The sequence below is a fragment of the Ranitomeya imitator genome, chromosome 3 (genome assembly GCF_032444005.1).
Source record: "Ranitomeya imitator isolate aRanImi1 chromosome 3, aRanImi1.pri, whole genome shotgun sequence".
NCBI classification, from domain to species: Eukaryota; Metazoa; Chordata; class Amphibia; order Anura; family Dendrobatidae; genus Ranitomeya; species Ranitomeya imitator.
The window spans coordinates 190,083,614-190,106,123 of record NC_091284.1 but is presented as its reverse complement, the minus strand read 5'-3'; the positions used below and the strand labels follow the sequence as shown (position 1 = coordinate 190,106,123).

Below are 22,510 nucleotides of genomic sequence, written 5' to 3'. Positions count from 1 at the left end.
ACTGGATAGCAAAGAGCTTGCAAGTGCTGCTGTGAAGATGGCCGGATAGGAGGCTCCTCCAATGCTGCAGAGGTAAAGCCGCTGCCCCCTGAAGCATGGGAGAGCGCCTAGCTGTGCCACTGGATTAAAGGGAACCCGTCACCAGGTTATCTATAATATAACGCTGGGAGCGTCACTCTGTCCGAAGCCTTTATGGACTGCGCAGGTGCAAGCGCCGGAGCAGTCTGGGCCTCACAGAGTGACGCTCCCGGGAGATCGCGGTATGCGTTCACACTGAACGCACACCACGATCTCCAACAGAGAAGCAGGGACCGCCAGGAGGGTGAGTATCGGCCATATTCACCTGTCCTCTGTTCCACCGCTGAGCGCCGCCATCTTCCCGGTCTTCGGCCTGTGACCTTCAGTTCAGAGGGCGCGATGACGCACTTAATGCGCGCCGGCGCCGCCCTCTGACTGAACAGTCACAGCCAGAGGACCGGGAAGATGGCGGCGCTCAGCGGTGGAACGGAGGACAGGTGAATATATTAAGTGCTGGGGGGCCTGAGCTGGCGGCGATACCGGCACCTGACCCCCACAGCGCGCCGGTGTCCCCGCCTGCTCAGGCCCCCGGATGGGTGCAGCACATGACAGGATGGGGACGCAGGATGGGTGCAGCACATACCAGGATGGGGACGCAGGATGGGTGCAGCACATGACAGGATGGGGGCGCAGGATGGGCGCAGCACATGACAGGATGGGGGCGCAGGATGGGTGCAGCACATGACAGGATGGGGACGCAGAATGGGTGCAGCACATGACAGGATGGGGACGCAGAATGGGTGCAGCACATACCAGGATGGGGACGCAGGATGGGTGCAGCACATGACAGGATGGGGACGCAGGATGGGTGCAGCACATACCAGGATGGGGGCGCAGGATGGGTGCAGCACATGACAGGATGGGGACGCAGGATGGGTGCAGCACATGACAGGATGGGGACGCAGGATGGGTGCAGCACATGACAGGATGGGGACGCAGGATGGGTGCAGCACATGACAGGATGGGGCGCAGGATGGGTGCAGCACATGACAGGATGGGGCGCAGGATGGGTGCAGCACATGACAGGATGGGGGCGCAGGATGGGCGCAGCACATGACAGGATGGGGGCGCAGGATGGGTGCAGCACATGACAGGATGGGGACGCAGGATGGGTGCAGCACATGACAGGATGGGGACGCAGAATGGGTGCAGCACATACCAGGATGGGGACGCAGGATGGGTGCAGCACATGACAGGATGGGGACGCAGGATGGGGACGCAGGATGGGTGCAGCACATACCAGGATGGGGGCGCAGGATGGGTGCAGCACATGACAGGATGGGGACGCAGGATCGATGCAGCGCATGACAGGATGGGGACGCAGGATCGATGCAGCACATGACAGGATGGGGACGCAGGATGGGTGCAGCACATGACAGGATGGGGACGCAGGATGGGTGCAGCACATGACAGGATGGGGCGCAGGATGGGTGCAGCACATGACAGGATGGGGACGCAGGATGGGGACGCAGGATGGGTGCAGCACACACCAGGATGGGGACGCAGGATGGGTGCAGCACATGACAGGATGGGGCGCAGGATGGGTGCAGCACATGACAGGATGGGGACGCAGGATGGGTGCAGCACATACCAGGATGGGGACGCAGGATGGGTGCAGCACAAGACAGGATGGGGACGCAGGATGGGGACACAGGATGGGTGCAGCACATGCCAGGATGGGGACACAGGATGGGTGCAGCACATACCAGGATGGGGACGCAGGATGGGTGCAGGACATGACAGGATGAGGGCGCAGGATGGGTGCAGGACATGACAGGATGGGGACGCAGGATGGGTGCAGCACATGACAGGATGGGGACGCAGGATGGGGACACAGGATGGGTGCAGCACATACCAGGATGGGGACGCAGGATGGGTGCAGCACATGACAGGATGGGGGCGCAGGATGGGTGCAGCACATGACAGGATGGGGACACAGGATGGAGCAGCACATACCAGGATGGAGCAGCACATACCAGGATGGAGACGCAGGATGGAGCAGCACATACCAGGATGGAGACCATATACCAATATAAATGCTCGCCACCCGGGCGTAGAACGGGTTCAATAGCTAGTTCCAATATAAAGTAGTATGTAAGTCCTATGTGACAGCATGCTAGAATGCGGCCTATAAGTGCCCAATGCGCTCTACAGAGTGGCATGATGCCAAGGACACTGTTGTGAATGACATAAAATGCATCATGTACGCATGAAGCAAGAAGAGAGGAGGCACCAGATCAAGAGCAGCTCTCTAGGAGAGCATAATAAAAGCGGTGCTTTTGGAAGGCAAATTGGGGACATTTACAGCATTCTAGAATGCTGACACACAGGGCCTACAGGTGCTGTCCCTACTTTATATGTGACAGGTTACCTTTAAAAAATTGTCAATCACGAGGAGTTCAAAGCTTTCAGAAAGCAGGAAACTGGGAGGTTGGGGAGTGGGGCACTCCTGAAGACCACCCATTAAACAACCCTTTTATGTTCAGAATACAAGATTAGGTTTATACATACAGCAGTACATATTTTGAATGTATGAAAAATGACACTATGCAGAAGTCATTGAAATGAGAGCAATCACAATAGGCTGAAGGCAGGAGCCTTGTGTTCTATGTAATACTCAATTATCCCAATTACCAACCCAAACAATGCCCAGGAGCTGGCAAACAATGCTTGCTCTATAACATCTACACTACACGCAGGTTTAGCGCTGTAGCAAAGTGGAAGAACATGTTCCATCACCTGATGCACGAGAGCAGCAAGCGAGTATATCGCCGCCCATCTGCACAGAAATAACCTTTGATCCTGCATAGTGTTTGATGAACTTGTCCAAACAGAAGCAGAGAAGACGACAATGCTCCTCTACTGCATCGCTTGTCCTGATTGTTCTCAGATTTCACATATTAATGGGAAGGTCTCATGTAGCTAGGTCTCATTACCTCTCTGGGGGAGGGCATACTGGAGGCACTTCACTCTTTAATCATGCTGGAAAGGGCCTTAAATGCAACGGTGTGTCACATGTGTACATGAGGAATAACATACGGTATATACTCGGGTATAAGCAGTTATTCCAGCACATTTTTTTATGCTGAAAAAGCCTTCCCTCGGCTTATACTCGAGTGAGGGTCCCACAATATGGAAGGCAAGCGGTGGGTCACAGGAGGCAGGAGACGGCTGCTGCGGTTAAAGCCTGTGCCAGCTACTAAAGAGAAATGAATATTCACTGCTCTGGCAGTGAATATTCAGTTTTCTTTAATAGAGGGCACAGTAGTCGCAGCCTTCCTGCAATGGCCGGGCTATCAAGTGTGCCCGCAACTTAAAGGAGTGAATATTAACTGCCCTCCACTCCCATGGGCGTGGAGGGCAGTGAATAACCATTCCCTTTGGTAGCGGGCACATGTGAACGCCCAGCTGTTACTACTGTGTCCGCTACTAAAGAGCGACGAATACTCACTGGTCTCCACGCACATAGTCCTCAGCGTGGGGAGCAGTGAGTATTCCGGCAGCTGTCCTTTGCCATTACGCAGCACATGATGTCACTGCCATGCACTGCTTACAAACATAAATTAGCCGCTGGCATCTAAACAAAACGCTGCGAGGGAGCGCAAGAAGGTAAGTAGAATGGTTTATGTATTTTAAAGTTTTTCGGATGGGTCCATGCGTGCCAGAATGGGCATGAGAAGCCATGCACACCAGGATAGGGAATGTACTGCTGATTTATTAGAGGAAATAAAATAACATCCAAATGACCCTGATCAAAAATTCATATACCCTGGCGATTTTGGCCTGATAACATGCACAGAAGTTGACACAAATCGGTTTGAATGGCTACTAAAGGTAACATCCTCACCCATGACCTGTTTACTTGTAATCAGTGTGTGCGTGTGTGTGCATAAGGGTATGTGCACACGTTCAGGTTTTTCGTGATAAAAACACTATAAAAACTCATTAAAATGCATGCATTATGCATCCTGTCATTTAGAATGCATTCTGCAATTTGTGTGCACATGATGCGTTTTTTTCCACGAAAAAAACGCATTGCGGTAAAAAAAAAAAGCAGCATGTTCATTAATTTTGCGTTTTTTTTCGCTATTCTATGCATTTGGAAAAAAAAAAAAACGCATCAAAAAAAAAAAAAAAAAAAAAAAAACCCCGAAAAAAACGCATGTGGATTTCTGGCAGAAATGTCCGGTTTTTGTCAGGAAAATTTCTGCCAGAAATCCTGACGGGTGCACATAACCTTAAAGCTAAGTGAGTTTCTGGGATCCAGACAGACTCTTGCATCTTTCATCCAGCCACTGACCTTTCTGAATTGTGAGTCATGGGGAAAGCAAAAGAATTGTCAACGGATCTATGGCAAAAGGTAGTTGAGCTGTATAATACAGGAAAGGGATACAAAAAGATATCCAAGGAATTGATAATGTCAGTCAGCAAGCATTCAAACTGATAAACAAATAGAAAATCAGAGGCTCTGTAAAAACAAAACCACGGTCAGGTAGACAAACAAAAATTTTGTCCACAATTGCCAGGAAAATTGTTTAGGATGCAAAGAAAAACCCACAAACATCATCAACAGAAATACTGGACTATCTGAAAACTAGCGGTGTGGCTGTTTCAAGATGCACAATAAGGAGGCAAAAAAAAGTGGTCTGCATGGTCGAGTCGCTAGAAGAAAGCCATTACTGTGCAAATGCCACAAAGTAGCTCACAAAACAGCCCAGAGACAAGACTCAAAACTTCTGGAACAAGGTAATTTTGAGTGACGAGACCAAAATTGAACTTTTTGGCCACAACCATACACATTACATTCGGAGAGAGGTCATCAAGGCCTATGATGAAAGTAACACCATTCCTACTGTAAAGCACAGAGGTGGATCGCTGATGTTTTGGGGGATGTGTGAGCTACAAAGACACAGGAAACTTGGTCGAAATTGAAGGAAAGATGAATGCAGCACATTATCAGCAAATACTAGAGGCAAATTTGCAGTCATCAGCCTGGAAGCTGTGCATGGGACATACTTAGAAGTTCCAACATGACAACGATCCAAAACACAAGGCCAAGTCGACCTGTCATTGGCTACAGAAGAACTAAGTGAAAGTTCTAGAGTGGCCATCTCAGTCTCCTGACCTCAATATCATTGAGCCACTCTGGGGAGATCTCAAGTGCGCAGTTCATGCGAGACAGCCCAGGAATTTACAGGAAAGGGAGGCTTTTTGCCAAGAAGAGTGGGCAGCTTTACCATCTGAGAAAATAAAGAACCTCATCCACAACTACCACAAAAGACTTCAAGCTGTCATTGATGTTAGAGGGAGCAATACACAGTTAAGAAATGGGGTATGTAAACTTTAGATCAGGGTAATTTAGATGCTTTGAATTGTCATTAGGATTTAAAAAGAGAAAACACAGTAGTTTGACTATAAATGGCTTCACCCAACCACTCATCATGAGTGGAGAAAAAGTTTTGGTGTTATTCATATTCTCTGAAAAAAGGCCAAGAAAGCAGAAATTCTGCCGAGATATGTAAACTTTTGAGCAAAACTGTAAATGGATGAAGTCATGCAGCTAGTGTCAGATAGATGCTGCCACGTGGCAGCATCTATCAGCAGTCAGGTTCTTTTTAAAGAGAACATGTCATGTTGTACATGCAGTCTGATCTGTGGACAGCATGGTATAATCATAAGCCGAGCGGAATGTTATAAATCTAAATTTCTTCTTACCAGTGCAGATTTCCCGACTCCTCCAGAACCAAGGACCACGAGCTTGTACTCGCGCATTATGGTTTTTGGTTTGTCAAATACTGATGAAAACTGTAAAGATGAAAAAAAAAAAAAAAAAAATCTGTGATAACTAAAACCATGTACAGTACAGGCCAAAAGTTTGGACACATTCTCATTTAAAGATTTTTCTGTATTTTCATGACTATGAAAATTGTAAATTCACACTGAAGGCATCAAACCTATGAATTAACACACGTGGAATTATATACTTAACAAAAAGGAGTGAAACAACTGAAATTATGTCTTATATTCTAGGTTCTTCAAAGTAGCCACCTTTTGCTTTGATGACTGCTTTGCACACTCTTGGCATTCTCTTGATCAGCTTCAAGAGGTAGTCACCAGGAATGGTCTTCCAACAATTTGGAAGGATTTCCCAGAGATGCTAAGCACTTGTTGGCTCTTTTGCCTTCACTCTGCGGTCCAGCTCACCCCAAACCATCTCGATTGGGTTCAGGTCTGGCGTAGCACCCCATCACTCTCCTTCTTGGTCGAATAGCCTTTACACAGCCTGGAGGTGTGTTTGGGGTCATTGTCCTGTTAAAAAATAAATTATGGTCCAACTAAACACAAACCGGATGGAATAGCATGCCACTGCAAGATGTTGTGGTAGCCATGCTGGTTCAGTATTCCTTCAATTTTGAATAAATCCCCAATAGTGTCACCAGCAAAGTACCCCCACACGATCACACCTCCTCCATGCTTCATGGTGGGAACCAGGCATGTAGAGTCGATCCGTTCGCAGATGGAGTCTCCTGCTTCCCGGGGCTTCAGGAAAATGGCCGCAGGATGCCGCGCGTGCGCAGATGGACATCGCGGCGGCCATTTTCCTGAAGCAGAGTTCGAACTCGGCTTAAGGAAAATGGCCGCCGCGATGTCCATCTGCGCACGCGCGGCATCCCGCGGCCATTTTCCTGAAGCCCCGGGAAGCAGGAGACTCCATCTGCGCACGCGCGGCCTCAGGAAGATGGCCGCGCCCACCGAGAAACCGCTGAATAGCGGCGGGCGCGCTCCGACCTGACCAGCCTGATTGACAGGCGAAAAAGGACACTTTTGTAAGGTATTTCGGCAGCATAGGTAGGGAATCAGGGAACAAAAAATACCCTATTGTAAAGCACAGCTCAGGCCCTATTTAACGGTATTTTTATCTCCTACTGAAAAAACGGGGTGACAGGTTCCCTTTAAATGTGTACCCAAGAATGACACCATCAAAATGCCATTCCTAAAAACACATGAAATTCTAAGAATTGTTGGGAGGAACCAATAGCCATAAAATAAGTAAAGCGGTGGGATATTAATGCAGTCGTGAACTGCGCAAATCAATATATATTACCAGGTAACACCAGTTACCATGATATAAGAATACAATCTACCCATGGTGAAATAAAGAAGCCGCACGTAATAAAAAGCTCTTATGTGTATATATATGGCTTTTAGGGATTTCTCAGAGGACTTGTCTCTTCTTTGCCAAGTTCCAACACACTGTTGTTCCAAGTAATTCCTCCATGGCCGGGCTCTGCAGATTTATGCCTTTTTATGGAAATCTCCCTCCTTTTAACGTCTGAGATCCTTACTCTCCTCTACTGCTCCTCCCTGACAAATAAGGAGAATGACAAAACCCACTAATAAACATCTTTGCTCCCATGTTTATTCTGCCTTCTTTATTCTATCAATCATGCTGGCAGATTTCAGTTTCACTTGTAATAATGGAACTGCCTCACCCCTCTATAGCTGCAGTAAATTGAGATTAATCATGGACACAGGAAAAATTATGGAGGAGAATGACATCCACAATGTTTACAAATATACAATGTTAGAGGTGCCTTTTTGAAGGCAACTTATAGGGAATCTGGCACCACATTTATCCTAGCTCAAACTACACTGCTCAAAAAAATAAGGGGAAAACTATAATCCCACATCCTAGATATCACTGAAAGAAATATTCTAGTTGTAAATCTTTATTCATTACATAGTGAAATGTGTTGAGAACAACAGAACCTAAACATTATCAAACAAAGATCACAACTAATATTCCACAGAGGTCTGGAATTGGAATGATGCTCAAAAACAAAGTGGAAAATGAAGTTACAGGCTGATCCAACTTCAGTGGAAATGCCCCAAGACAAGGAAATGATGCTCAGTAGTGTTTGTGGCCTCCACGTGCCTGTATGACCTCCCTTTATCGCATGGGCATGCTCCTGATGAGGCGGCGGTCCCAGACCTGGACTAAAGCATCCGCCAACTCCTGGGCAGTCTGTGGCGCAACGTGACGTTGGTGGATGGTGCGAGACATGATGTCCCAGATGTGTTCAATCGGATTCAGGTCTGGGGAACGGGCGGGCCAGTCCATAGCTTCAATGCCTTCATCTTGTAGGAACTGCTGACACACTCCAGCCACATGAGGTTTGGCATTGTGCTGCATTAGGAGGAACCCAGGGCCAATCGCCCCAGCATATGGTCACACAAGGGGTCTAAGGATCTCATCTCTGTACCAAATGGCAGTCAGCCTACCTCTGGCGAGCACATGGAGGGCTGTGCGGCCCTCCAAAGAAATGCCACCCCACACCATTACTGACCCACTGCCAAACCGGTCGTGCTGAAAGATATTGCAGGCAGATCGCTCTCCATGGCGTCTCCAGACTCTGTCACGTCTGTCACATGTGCTCAGTGTGAACCTGCTTTCATCTGTGAAGAGCACAGGGCGCCAGTGGCGAATTTGCCAATCTTGGTGTTCTGTGGCAAATGCCAAGTGTCCTGCACGGTGTTGGGCTGTGAGTACAACCCCATCTGTGGGCGTCAGGCACTCAGACCATCCGTCGGTTTCTAACCGATTGTGCAGACCCATGCACATTTGTGGCCTGCTGGAGGTCATTTTGCCGGGCTCCGGCAGTGCTCATCCTGTTCCTCCTTGCCGAAAGGCTGAGGTAGCGGTCCTGTTGCTGGGTTGTTGCACTCCTACGGCCTCCTCCATGTCTCCTGTTGTACTGGCCTGTCTCCTGGTACCACATCCAGCCTCTGGACACTACGCTGATGGAGCGCCCCCTGGTCACAGGGCCACGCGTTTCAGTACCAGGCCTCTCTGGTTCGGTTCTGAGGCTGTCACGGTGGCTAGACCAGGTCTGCGACCCTGCTAAGGGGCGTCCAATGAAAGTAGTAAAGCAGTCTGTCAGGGGTTCGTGATGCCACCTGTGGTGTTCGGTCAGGGTGACCGACGCTGCTATGGGGTCCACTGGGGTGATGGAATGGCAGCTGGATGGTATACCTTCCCACAGGTGAAGTATGTCCCCAGGGCTTCCCAGCTAAGGTGGATGGTGATGGTGTGAGGTTCAGTCAATAATGAGGACACAAGGTTGCAGTCTCTTTACCTCTTTACTGAAGGCTTCAGGATCCTCAATCCAGAGTACGTTTAACAGGGCTCTCTGAGACCGGCCGGTCCGATGGGCACATCCAGAGTTTCCTTCGCAGATGGAAATCGTTGCCTACCACTAGCGCCTGTGTGTTGTAGTCCTACCCTGCTGAGCATTCGGAATAGTCCTCACAACTGATGTTCTCGTTCGTTCGTTCTCTACAGCTCTCTCTCGTTCTTTGGTTCCAGATGTTACTAGTTTCTAACGTCCCCCAGGTATGTTATGGCTAGGATGCCACCCGTGTGACGGGAAGGCTTGGAGGTCTTCCGGGACCCTAGAGACGCCCCTCTCCCAATGTTGCCCCCTATGTCTTCGTAGGTGTAGTAAGGTAGACAGCCAACCTATGATTAACTGTCCGGCGGAGTTTGAAGTAAGGCCTGAAGTCAGTTACTCCTACGGTGTTCCGGCCACCGACTACGCGCCTCAGTAAGATGTTGCCTCTCTCTCTCGGCACGACTCTTACTGGCTCTCCTTTGTGCTGATCTCGTATAGGGTATGTGCACACGATGCAGATTTAGTGCAGAATTGGTGCAGAACTGCAGCAGATTTTTCTGCTGCAGAACTGCACTGTGATTTACAGTACAATGTAAATCAATGTGAAAAAAAGCTGTGCACATGGTGCAGAAAAATCTGCGCAGAAACGCTGCAGATTTCAAAGAAGTGCACGTCGCTTCTTTTGTGCAGTTCTGCAGCGTTTCTGCGCAGATTTTTCTGCACCATGTGCACAGCTTTTTTCTTTTCACATTGATTTACATTGTACTGCACAGAAACAGCATCAAATCTGCAGATGCAGATTTAGTGCAGAAAATTCTGCACCACATTTCCTACATGTGCACATAGCCATACACGGTTCCACAATATCCTTCCCTTCGTGTCTCTTTCTTAGGATACCGCCGCAGGGTGTGCAGGCGCGGTTCCGTTACATCCTGTTCTGTTCGCTAGGCACCTGCCAGGTTCCCACGCCCGACAGGGGCCCCCCTGTGCCTTCTCCCTGCAACACCCCCTGCCACGGGATGTTGCCTGGATCCAACCCAGTCAGCTTCTGACTAACTTCCTCCCCAGCCCCTAGTTTTACCAGTGTGAGGAGTGGCCCAATAAATAAAAGCGTTTTTCTCCCCCTAGTGGCCGGAGTGTGAAGTGTAATGTGTTCTGGTGATACCTGGTCAGGAGAACTCCTTAGTGCCATCAGACGTACCGCTACTCCCCTTAGCGGCAGAGTGCCATACTGCAACGACCAGGTCTCTGGGGCGCTGCACTGACACACAGCAAACCTTCTTGCCACAGCTCACATTGATGTGCCATCCTGGATGAGCTGCACTACCTGAGCCACTTGTGTGAGTTGTAGAATACGTCTCATGCTACCACGAGTGTGAAAGCACAACCAACTTTCAAAAGTGACCAAAACATTGGTACTGAGATGTGGTATGTGGTCGCCACCTGCAGGACCACTCCTTTATTGAGTGTGTCTTGACAATTGCCAATTTCCATCTGTTGTCTATTCCATTTGCACAACAGCATGTGAAATGGATTGTCAAACAGTGTTGCTTTTTAAGTGGACAGTTTGATTTCAGAGAAGTTTGATTTACTTGGAGTTATATACTGTTGTTTAAGTGTTCCCTTTATTTTTTGGAGCAGTGTAATTATATGGGCATACAGGCAGGGCTGTTGAATCAGTAAGCCAAATCTCCAAATCCTCAATTTTCCTGACAATATAGACTGTTGAAAAAAAAAAAGTCATCCCTGTGTGCCTCATATCAGATGCCTTGTTGTTGAGAAATGTTATCACTTTATATACAGTGGGGAAATAAGTATTTGATACACTGCCGAATTTGCAAGTTTTCAACTGTGAGAGACAATCTAAAAATGAAAACAAGAAAAATCACAATTTGCATATTATTACATGAAATAAGTATGATACAATAGAAAACAAAACTTAATATTTGGTACAGAAAACCTTGTTTACAATTACAGAGGTGAGAAGTTTCCTGTAGTTCTTGACCAAGTTTGTACATGCTGCAGCAGGGATTTTGGCCCATATGGATCTTCTCCAGATCTTTCAGAATTCAGGGCTGTCAATAGGCAACACAGAGATTCAACTCCCTCCATCGATTTTCTATGGGGTTCAGGTCTGGAGACTGACCGGCCCAATACAATCCCAACAGTGAAGCATGGTGGTGGCAGCATCATCCTATGGGGGTGTTTTGGGGGGTGTTTTTCAGCTGCAGGGACAGGACGACTGGTTGTCATTGAAGGAAACATAAATGCGGCCAAGTACAGAGATATCCTGGATTAAAACCTCTTCCAGAGTGTTCTGGACCTCAGACTTGGCAGAAGGTTTACTTTTCAACAAGACAGACTTTAAGCACACAGCTAAAATAACAAAGGAGTGGTTTCAGAACAACTCTGTGACCATTCTTGACTGGCCCGGCCAGAGCCCTGACCTAAACCCAATTGAGCATCTCTGGAGAGACCTGAAAATGGCTGTCCACTAATGTTCACCATCCAACCTGTCTGAACTGGAGAGGATCTGCAAGGAAGAATGGCAGAGGATCCCCAAATCCAGGTGTGAAAATCTTGTTGCATCATTCTTAAGAAGGCTCATGGCTGTACTAGCTCAAAAGGTTGATTCTACTCAATACCGAGTAAAGGGTCTGAATACTTATGACCATGTGATATTTCAGTTTTTCTTTACTAAATTTGCAAAAATTACTACTGTTTTTTTCTGTCAAGATGGGGTGAAGGGTGCACATTAATGAGAAAAAAATTAACTTTTTTTGAATTTACCAAATGGCTGCAATGAAAGTAAAATGTAAAGGGGTCTGAATACTTTCTGTACCCACTGTATGATAAAAACTACAGATCTCTCCATTCTTTGTAGGTGGGAAAACTTGCAAAATCAGCAGTATATCAAATACTTATTTTCCCCACTGTAAATGACCTCTTCCAGGTTATGGGGAGGCTGCTGCCTGGAAGATAACGGTCTCCAAAGATTATTTTACATGAACGGGAAGTTACCAGTTATGTGTAATGGACGCTCTCTTTTCTCACGATCTCCCTGCAGAGCTGTGTGTGGTTATACCTAACACATCTGCAGGTCACTCTCAGCTTCCATCTCACAGGCAGACAAGGTTGTAATATTATTGTTGCAATACAGTGGAGCTAAGAAATGCAAAAAATATGTTTGCCAAGACAATTTAATTTCTCCTGTTCTGTGTTAGTTACTGGTCTCCCACTGGTAACTCCTCCTTCATGTAAGCTCTGGAAGTAAAGTTATCTGCCAGGCAACATCCCATAGCTTGAAACATCTCATTCACATAAGACAAAAAGAGGGTTTCTTTGGAAGATATCAGATATCAATGTATCATTATATTCAGCTTCCTATGAGCTTCATTCCCATATAGACAGTTTAAGAGAGGTGAACCTGCTGACAGATTCCCTCTAAAACGGATATTCCAAGCGGAACATGCCTTGAAACGCTCCCATACAGAAGAAAAACTGAAAAAGAAGCCTCTTATAAAATCAGAATTGGTGGGCTTCCCAGAGGTGGCATTGATCATTAAAGAGAATCCGATGATTTTACTAATGAAACTAATGCTACGGCTGTACAGGTTCTTGCACAACAATATAATGATACTGGCTATTGAACCCATTTTACGCCCGGGTCGCGTGAATTTTTTTTGGTACATTTATACAATGTCTTCGATAAAATGATTGAAGTAATGTATTACAATGTCAATATAGTGTGCGCACGCCATAGGGATAATGGCGACAGCCAGCAAATGCACACTGCTATGTTGATGTTGTAGAACAATTCTTCAATAAAATGGAGCCGGAATCAACGCATCCGCATCCTGCGGTGTACGGCGCCATTTTGTTGAACACACTGTGGCTGTGAATTTGCATACAGTGTCTTCAATACCATAGTGTGGCATGTGCACGCGCTGACTCCGGTACCACCTATCCCAGCTTCTGGGAGAAGGAAGTATCCACCATTATACACAAGATGGAACCCCAAGGGTAGTCCGTTTGCTGGTACTTCTAGGTTTCTTCTTCTGAACACGAGAATTGGTGATTTGTGATCCGTTCATGAGAACAATCTGTCACTGTTCACGTCTAGAGCATTGTTCTCGTTCCTGAGCACTCCTACACTGCATTTTCCAACAAATGGTGCAGAAACACAGCACAAACCATTACTGTGTCTGTGGTATAGCAATACTCTCCTCTATCCAAACTACCTAATAAGCCCCAGCTTAACCCCTTCAGGAAAGGGCAATTGTAGTTTAATTTTCTTTTTTGAGCTATATTTTTTTGCAGGACAAGTTGTAATTATGAATGACACCATTGACTTTACCATATAATGCACTGCAGAACGAAAAAAATTCTTACTGGAATAAAAAATATAATTCTGCCATTGTTTTTTTTTGTGCTCACCTGTATGTTTCAGTACTGTTATAGAGAGGCCAGCCAAACAGTTTTGTTTTCATTAGATTTAAAAAAAAAAAAAAAAAAAAAAAAAAAAAAAGGTTTTTATCTCCATTTCCCCGACACTTGCAACTTTACTTTCCAGCAGTAGAACTGCGTGAGCTTTTTGCATGTGCAGGTAAAGAAGCTGCGGAGACACCATCACGTGTTTCTCGACGCAAGCAGTGAATAGCCAGGCCTTTCCCCGGGAAGGAACAACCACGGGAAGGGCAGCATCCTATGAAGGAAAGCCACCTATGCCAAGCATGGTATCCATCCACAGACAGCTGTCTGTGGATGGATACCATGCTTGGCATAGGTGGCTTTCCTTCATAGGATGCTGCCCTTCCCGTGGTTGTTCCTTCCCGGGGAAAGGCCTGGCTATTCACTGCTTGCGTCGAGAAACACGTGATGGTGTCTCCGCAGCTTCTTTACCTGCATCTGCATATTTCCCATAAGGGATGGGGGCAGTGTTCTGGAATCACTGCGTTGAGAAACACGTGATGGTGTCTCCGCAGTGTTGGATGTTTTGGTCTCCCCGAGGCCAATCATCTGTGCCTTTATAGCCTTTTTACTAGGCACTGCTCCTAATAGCCAGATTCCTACTCCACACTGATGAGGGGCAAACACCCCGAAACAGCTGTCTGTGGATGGATACCATGCTTGGCATAGGTGGCTTTCCTTCATAGGATGCTGCCCTTCCCGTGGTTGTTCCTTCCCGGGGAAAGGCCTGGCTATTCACTGCTTGCGTCGAGAAACACGTGATGGTGTCTCCGCAGCTTCTTTACCTGCATCTGCATATTTCCCATAAGGGATGGGGGCAGTGTTCTGGAATCACTGCGTTGAGAAACACGTGATGGTGTCTCCGCAGTGTTGGATGTTTTGGTCTCCCCGAGGCCAATCATCTGTGCCTTTATAGCCTTTTTACTAGGCACTGCTCCTAATAGCCAGATTCCTACTCCACACTGATGAGGGGCAAACACCCCGAAACAGCTGTCTGTGGATGGATACCATGCTTGGCATAGGTGGCTTTCCTTCATAGGATGCTGCCCTTCCCGTGGTTGTTCCTTCCCGGGGAAAGGCCTGGCTATTCACTGCTTGCGTCGAGAAACACGTGATGGTGTCTCCGCAGCTTCTTTACCTGCATCTGCATATTTCCCATAAGGGATGGGGGCAGTGTTCTGGAATCACTGCGTTGAGAAACACGTGATGGTGTCTCCGCAGTGTTGGATGTTTTGGTCTCCCCGAGGCCAATCATCTGTGCCTTTATAGCCTTTTTACTAGGCACTGCTCCTAATAGCCAGATTCCTACTCCACACTGATGAGGGGCAAACACCCCGAAACAGCTGTCTGTGGATGGATACCATGCTTGGCATAGGTGGCTTTCCTTCATAGGATGCTGCCCTTCCCGTGGTTGTTCCTTCCCGGGGAAAGGCCTGGCTATTCACTGCTTGCGTCGAGAAACACGTGATGGTGTCTCCGCAGCTTCTTTACCTGCATCTGCATATTTCCCATAAGGGATGGGGGCAGTGTTCTGGAATCACTGCGTTGAGAAACACGTGATGGTGTCTCCGCAGTGTTGGATGTTTTGGTCTCCCCGAGGCCAATCATCTGTGCCTTTATAGCTTTTTGCATGTGACATACATTTTTTACTGATGTCATTTGAGTACATACAATGTTTTGACTACTTTTTATTGTATTTTTTTGTGAAATGTGCAGCAACCAGAAAAATGTAATTTAAAATTGTGGGTTTTATTTTTTTGTTTACAGTGCTCACTAGGAGAGGTACCGTATATACTCGAGTATAAGCCGAGATTTTCAGCCCAAATTTTTGGGCTGAAAGTGCCCCCCCTCGGCTTATACTCGAGTCACGGTAGTGGTGGGGTCGGCGGGTGAGGGGGAGAGGTCGCTGAGGTATACTTACCTAGTCCCAGCGATCCTCGCGCTGTCCCTGCCTTCCTCCCCGTCTTCTGTGCTGCAGCGTCTTCCCCTCTTCAGCGGTCACGTGGGACCGCTCATTAGAGATATGAATAAGCGGCTCCACCTCCCATAGGGGCGGAGCCGCCTATTCATTTCTCTAATCAGCGGTGCCGGTGACCGCTGACAGGAAGATGCTGCAGCACAGAAGACGGGGAGGAAGGCAGGGACAGCGCGAGGATCGCTGGGACTAGGCAAGTATGTTATATTCACCTGTCCGCGTTCCAGCCGCCGCTCCATCTTCCCGGCGCCTCCATCTTCCCGGCGTCTGCGCTCTGACTGTTCAGGCAGAGGGCGCGATGACGCATATAGTGTGCGCGGCGCCCTCTGCCTGATCAGTCAGAGCAGAGACGCCGGGAAGATGGAGGCGCCGGGACCGGACGCTGGGAGCTGCAATCAAGGGAGGTGAGTATGTGGTTTTTTTTTTTATTGCAGCAGCGGCAGCACAGATTTATGTGCAGCATCTATGGGGGCAGTATGAACGGCACACAGCACTATATGGGGGCAGTATGAACGGCACACAGCACTATATGGGGGCAGTATGAACGGCACACAGCACTATATGGGGGCAGTATGAACGGCACACAGCACTATATGGGGGCAGTATGAACGGCACACAGCACTATATGGGGGCAGTATGAACGGCACACAGCACTATATGGGGCATCTGTGCAGCATCTATGGGGCAATATGAACGGTGCAGAGCACTATATGGCACAGCTATGGGGAAATAATGATCTATTTTTATTTTTGAAATTCACCGGTAAATGCTACATTTCCACCCTAGGCTTATACTCGAGTCAATAAGTTTTCCCAGTTTTTTGTGGCAAAATTAGGGGGGGTCGGCTTATACTCGGGTCGGCTTATACTCGAGTATATACGGTAATTAATTTTTAAATGACAGCTCCATTTAACATTGTGTGCACAATTAATAGATGAGCATTTTGACTATATCACTTATGCATATTTTCCAACTGAAAGCTGTATGAGGGTATGTGCACAAGTTGCGGATTTGGCTGCGGATCTGCAGCAGATTGGCCGCTTCGGATTCGCAGCAGTTTTCCCATGCGGTTTACAGTACCATGTAAACCTATGGAAAACCAAATCCGCAGTGCCCATGGTGCGGAAAATACCGCGCGGAAACGATGTGTTGTATTTTCTGCAGCATGTCAATTCTTTCAGCGGATTCAGCAGTGTTTTACACCTGTTCCTGTGTAGGAATCCGCAGGTGGTAAACGCAGGTGAAATCCGCACAAAGATACGCGGTTAATTCGCAGGTAAAACACTGGAAAACCGCGGTTAGATTGCAGATAAAACACTGTTTTACCTGCGGATTTTTCAAAAATGGTTTGGAAAAATCAGCACACGAATCCGCAACATGTGTACATAGCCTGAGAATCTCAGCACCCTTTATCAAAGAGTGAAGAACTACACCACAGCTGGTTTTCCTCATGCAAAGTGGGCATATTGTTACAGGTCTTCTAAAATGATGCAGCACTCCTGAAATTGCTGAGATATTGGGGCGTGATCACAGAACCATCAAAAGTTTTGCTGCAAATAGTCGCAACAGGGTAACAAAAATTGTGTTAAGAAAAAAAATATATATAAAAGGTTGCATATAAAAAACGTGGCATCTGCATTTTTCGGAATCTGGGTGAGGGTATAGTTTTGGCGCCGAGCTGACAATTTCAGGGTAGATACGATCTTTTGGAATAACAGGCAAAGAAAACAAAGTATGGCGTTTTTATTTTTCGTTGCCTTAATTTACTTTACATTTTGAAAGATTGGACATTTCTGAAAGCAGCAATCTGTATTTTGTTATGGTTTTATTTTGAATAGGGTGATTTGAAGTTTTATATTTCAAATTTTTTTTAATTGCTTTGACCTCTTCATGACCGGAGGTATTTTCGGTTTTTCGCTCCCCTTCTTCCTAGAGCCATAACTTTTTTAATTTTCCGTCAACATGGCCATGTGAGGGTTTGTTTTTTTGCAGGACGAGTTGTACTTTTGAAGGACACCATTGGTTTTACCATGTCGTGTAATAGAAAACAATTCTAAGTCCGGTGAAATTGCACAAAAAAAAGTGCAATCCCACACATTTTTTTGTTTGGTTTTTTTGCGAGGTTCACTAAATGTTAAAACTGACCTGATATTAATGATTCTCCAGGTCATTACGAGTTCATAGACACCAAACATTTCTAGGTTCTTTTTTATGTAAGTGGTGAAAAAAAATTTTAAACTTTATTTTAAAAAATAAAAAAAAAATTGTGCCATTTTCCGATACCCGTAGCGTCTCCATTTTTCATGATCTCGGGTTGGGTGAGGGCTTATCTTTTGCATGCTGAGCTGGCATTTTTAATGATACCATTTTGGTGCAGATATGTTCTTTTGATCGCCCATTATTGCATTTTAATGCAACGTTGCTGCGAACAAAAAAACAATTATGGCATTTTGGCCTTCATTATGCCGTTTAGTGATCAAGTTAATCCTTTTTTTATTGATAGATTGGGCAATTCTGAATGCAGCGGTACTAAATATGTGTTTGCTTCATTTTTTTGAATGTGGCGAAAAGGGGGGCGATTTGAGCTTATGTATAATAATAATATATATATATATATATATATATATATATATATATATATATATATATATATAAATATATATATATATATAAAATGTGTGTGTGTGTAGTAATATATATATTAAAGCGCCATTTATTCCATGGCGCTCTACATGTGAGGAGGGGTATACATAATAATGTATACCTCTCCTCACATGTAAAGCGCCATGGAATAAATGGCGCTATAATAAATAATAATAATACTAATAATAAATATATATATATATATATATATATATATATATATATATATATATTTTTACTTTTTGCATGCTTCAATAGCCTCCATGGGAGACTAGAAGCTGCCATAACCCGATCGCCCCTACTACATACAGGCGATGATCAGATCGCCCCTATGTAGCTGAATTACTAAATTAATGAGCACCAACCACTGGATGGCACTCACAGCAAGCAGACAGCGACAACCATAGTGGAAGTCTCCAGGAGACCTCTGGTTGTCATGCCAATGCACTGGTGATCGACGATCACGTGACGGGGTCAGCAGTGGGCGGATTTCCGGCGCGATTGCTGGAAGCGCATGTTAAATGCCGCTGTCAGCGTTTGACAACAGCATTTAACGGGTTAATAGCCAAGGGTGGATCGCGATTCCACCAGCGGCTGTTCCGGGCACATGTCAGCTGTTCAAAACAGCTGATATGTGCCAGGAAAGATTTGGGCTCACATCAAAGGGAGGGTGTCCGACATCGGCATACTATTACGCCCAACATCGGAAAGGGGTTGATAGTCAACTTAGGAGGCTTAAAGCTCCGATCATCGGATCGCATGTGCTACATATAGCAGGGCTGAACTGTAGCAGAAATTGTCATCTCATCTCTTCGGCAGACCCGTGGCTGCTATGCCAACTCATTAGCACCCCGAGATAAGGCGACAGGCGCGCCGATAAGCGGGTCTTATGATCCGCTTCTAGCGCTCTCAGGTTAAATGCTGCTGTCAGTGATTGACATGTAACATGTGAACAGCCACAGGTGAATCGTGACCAGCAGCTGTTAAGAGCACATGATAGCTGATCAAATCAGCTGTCATATGCCAGAAAAGATGCGGGCTCAGCACTGGAGTCAGAATAAAACAGGTGTAGATGACCTTGAATGCACATATATGTCCAATTTTGTAAAGGGGTTAAAGATGAAAGAATAATGATATGACCCCCTTCCTCAGCAAACAAACCCTATTGAATACTTATGGGTCATTCTGAAACAAGAAGTTTACCGTGAAGGAAATCTGTACATCTCTCTGAGCAGTGTTTGGGAGCCGGAAGTTGTCGTGGCCCAAAAAGTGGATCATCAATAGATTAAGAAACTGGATGGATGGGAAACATAACGAATTGAAAAGATGGGTGGCTATATTGGTCACTAATACTGATAGATCGATACACACTTTTTTCAATGCAGAAATGTATTTTGTACATTGAGTTGTTTGGTTATTCTCACTTTATAAGATGAAAATTAACTACTGAGATGGGAAAATTAACGTTTTCTGTTAGTTACCGTACATAATTCTGCACACAGGTATTCTGCCAAAGGGTTAAGACAAGGATTGACATGTTTTACCTACAGTACTCCAATCTACATCTATAGAAAAACATTCAATTATTTGGCTATGGTTTATCGCTGTCTGTTGAAATACACAGGGCTCCAGACAGCAACGAACAAGGTTGAAAATGTGACCAAGAATTTCAACAGACAGAATTTGCAGCTGCTGCTTCCTCCTACACGTTAATATCAAGCAGTAGTTAATATATACAGACGCACGCCAGTAGCCCTGCCATAACAGCGCTGTGGGAAGACGAGGCACGCAGGAAACCGACGCAGAGCGCTACCAGCGTGTATAGTGTGGCTGTGCTGCTCCAAGTGTTCAGGAGAATAGGATTGATTGTGTAATAAAACCCCATGACAATAATATGCTACATGGCTTATTTGAGGGGAGAGTGTGGAGCAGGACTTACACCACAGTTTAGTGAAGACACAACAGAAAACTTACTTGCTATCCTGAGCATGTAAACAGTTTCTGCTCCGTGTTTTTGGAATAGTGTCCAAGACCTGTAAAACATATTTATTTTAAGTGACATTGGTGATTAATGTTATGCTCACAAGTAATACATTTACATACGGATTCCCACAAATATCGCTAGGGCCATTACTTCGCAAGTGATATAAATATACTATCAACTTCTCACTGTAATGCAATGTAACGTCTTGGTGACTTGTCCGGTCTTAGGGTACCGTCACACTATACGATTTACCTACGATCACGACCAGCGATACGACCTGGCCGTGATCGTAGGTAAATCGTAGTGTGGTCGCTAGAGAGCGGTCACACAGACCGCTCTCCAGCGACCACCGATGCCGAGGTCCCCAGGTAACCAGGGTAAACATCGGGTTACTAAGCGCAGGACCGCGCTTAGTAACCCGATGTTTACCCTGGTTACCAGCGTAAAAAACAAACAAACAGCACATACTTACATTCTGGTGTCCATCAGGTCCCTTGCCGTCTGCTTCCCGCACTCACTGCCGGCCGTAAAGTGAAAGTGAAAGCACAGCACACGTCACCGCTGTGCTCTGCTTTCACTTTACGGCCGGCAGTCAGTGAGTGCGGGAAGCAGACGGCAAGGGACCTGACGGACACCAGAATGTAAGTATGTGCTGTTTGTTTTTTTTTACGCTGGTAACCAGGGTAAACATCGGGTTACTAAGCGCGGTCCTGCGCTTAGTAACCCGATGTTTACCCTGGTTACAAGCGAACGCATCGCTAGATCGGTGTCACACACACCGATCTAGCGATGCCAGCGGGAGATCCAGCGACGAAAGAATGTTCCATACGATCTGCTACGACGTACGATTCTCAGCAGGATCCCTGATCGCTGCTGCGTGTCAGACACAGCGATATTGTATGGATATCGCTGGAACGTCACGAATCGTACCGTCGTAGCGATTGAAATGGGACTGTGTGACGGTACCCTTAAGCTACAAGTCTGTATTAACTGACTGTAGAACTGTGAATCTACAGCTATAGTCGGTGCCAACACTGATCAGGGCTGATGCAGCAAGTTGTCAGCTATAGCGTACGGCCGACAGCGAGGATTGTCACCTGTATGGGGAGGCAAGGCACTTATATCTGCAGTCAGTAAAAAGACATATTGGTGGTCACTAAGGGGTTAAATCCTGGGCTACACCGCAACATTTTTTGCAGCACTACAGAGGGATTTTAACTATTAACCCATTAGTAACCAACGACCAATACGTCTTTCACTGACCAGTGATATAAAAGACTAGCATCCCCATACAGGAGACAATCCAGCAGCTGCCGGCTGTACACTATAACTGACAACTTGCTGCATCAGCCAGGATCAGTGTTGGCACCGACTATAGCCATTTAACCCCTTAGATGCTGCTGTAAATAGCGGCTAGAGCGTCTAGATGGTTCACAAGAGTGTAGGGGCTTCGTCTTAATCCCCATCGGCACTCTGAGATCATGATTGTGTGGTCCTGATGTTTGCCATAGCAGTTCATGGACAAATAGCAGCCTCTTCAGAAGTTAGAGGCATTTAGATTGTAAAAATACATTTCTTCAGGTCTGTCATGCCACTTTGCATTAATTTCCGAAAAGCACCTGAAGGGTTAATAAACTACCTGAAAGCAATTTTGAATACGTTGAGGTGCGCCATTTTTAAAATGGTATCACTTTGGGGTTTTTTCCAATTTATAGGACCCCCAAAGTCACTTCAAAACTGAATAGGGTTTCTTAAAAAGGTTTTTAAAATTTCCTTGAAAAAATGACTGCTACATTGTTCAACTTTCTAAACAAAATAAAATAGCGTTTTACAAATGGTGCTGATGTAAAGCCGACACGATGGAAATGTTATTTCATGTTTGTGTGTGGTATGACTATCTGGATTAAAGAAATGATCAAAGTTTGAAAATTGCTATTTTTTAACATTTTTATAAAATTTCTGATTTTTTTTATAAACACAAAACATTGATCTAAATTTACCATTAGCATAAAGTCCAATGTGTCATGAAAAAAAGTTTCAAAATCAATTAAATATTCCAGAGTCATTACGGCATTCAGCGACACTGGTCATTATTAAAAAATATGGCCCAGTCACTAAGGGGTTAAATGCAATGTATTGCTTTGGACTGTAGCAGCAGCAAAATAGTTACAGTCAGTCAGTAGATAC

General features: G+C 46.0%; 1 protein-coding gene across 2 annotated transcripts in view; it reads right to left on the bottom strand.

The window, feature by feature from the left end:
* RAP1A (RAP1A, member of RAS oncogene family) overlaps nucleotides 1-22,510 on the bottom strand; it is a 59,926-nt gene that overhangs the window by 11,931 nt on the left and 25,485 nt on the right. Inside the window, exons 2-3 of one of the 2 annotated variants that reach the window (XM_069761723.1) lie at nucleotides 20,314-20,372; nucleotides 5,794-5,883 (exon numbers count right to left, since the gene is read on the bottom strand). In XM_069761723.1, coding sequence (XP_069617824.1) covers nucleotides 5,794-5,850 — 57 coding nt within the window. In that variant the 5' untranslated portion in view covers nucleotides 5,851-5,883; nucleotides 20,314-20,372. The remainder of the gene's footprint in view (nucleotides 1-5,793; nucleotides 5,884-20,313; nucleotides 20,373-22,510) is intronic. The other variant, XM_069761724.1, reaches the window with a different exon arrangement.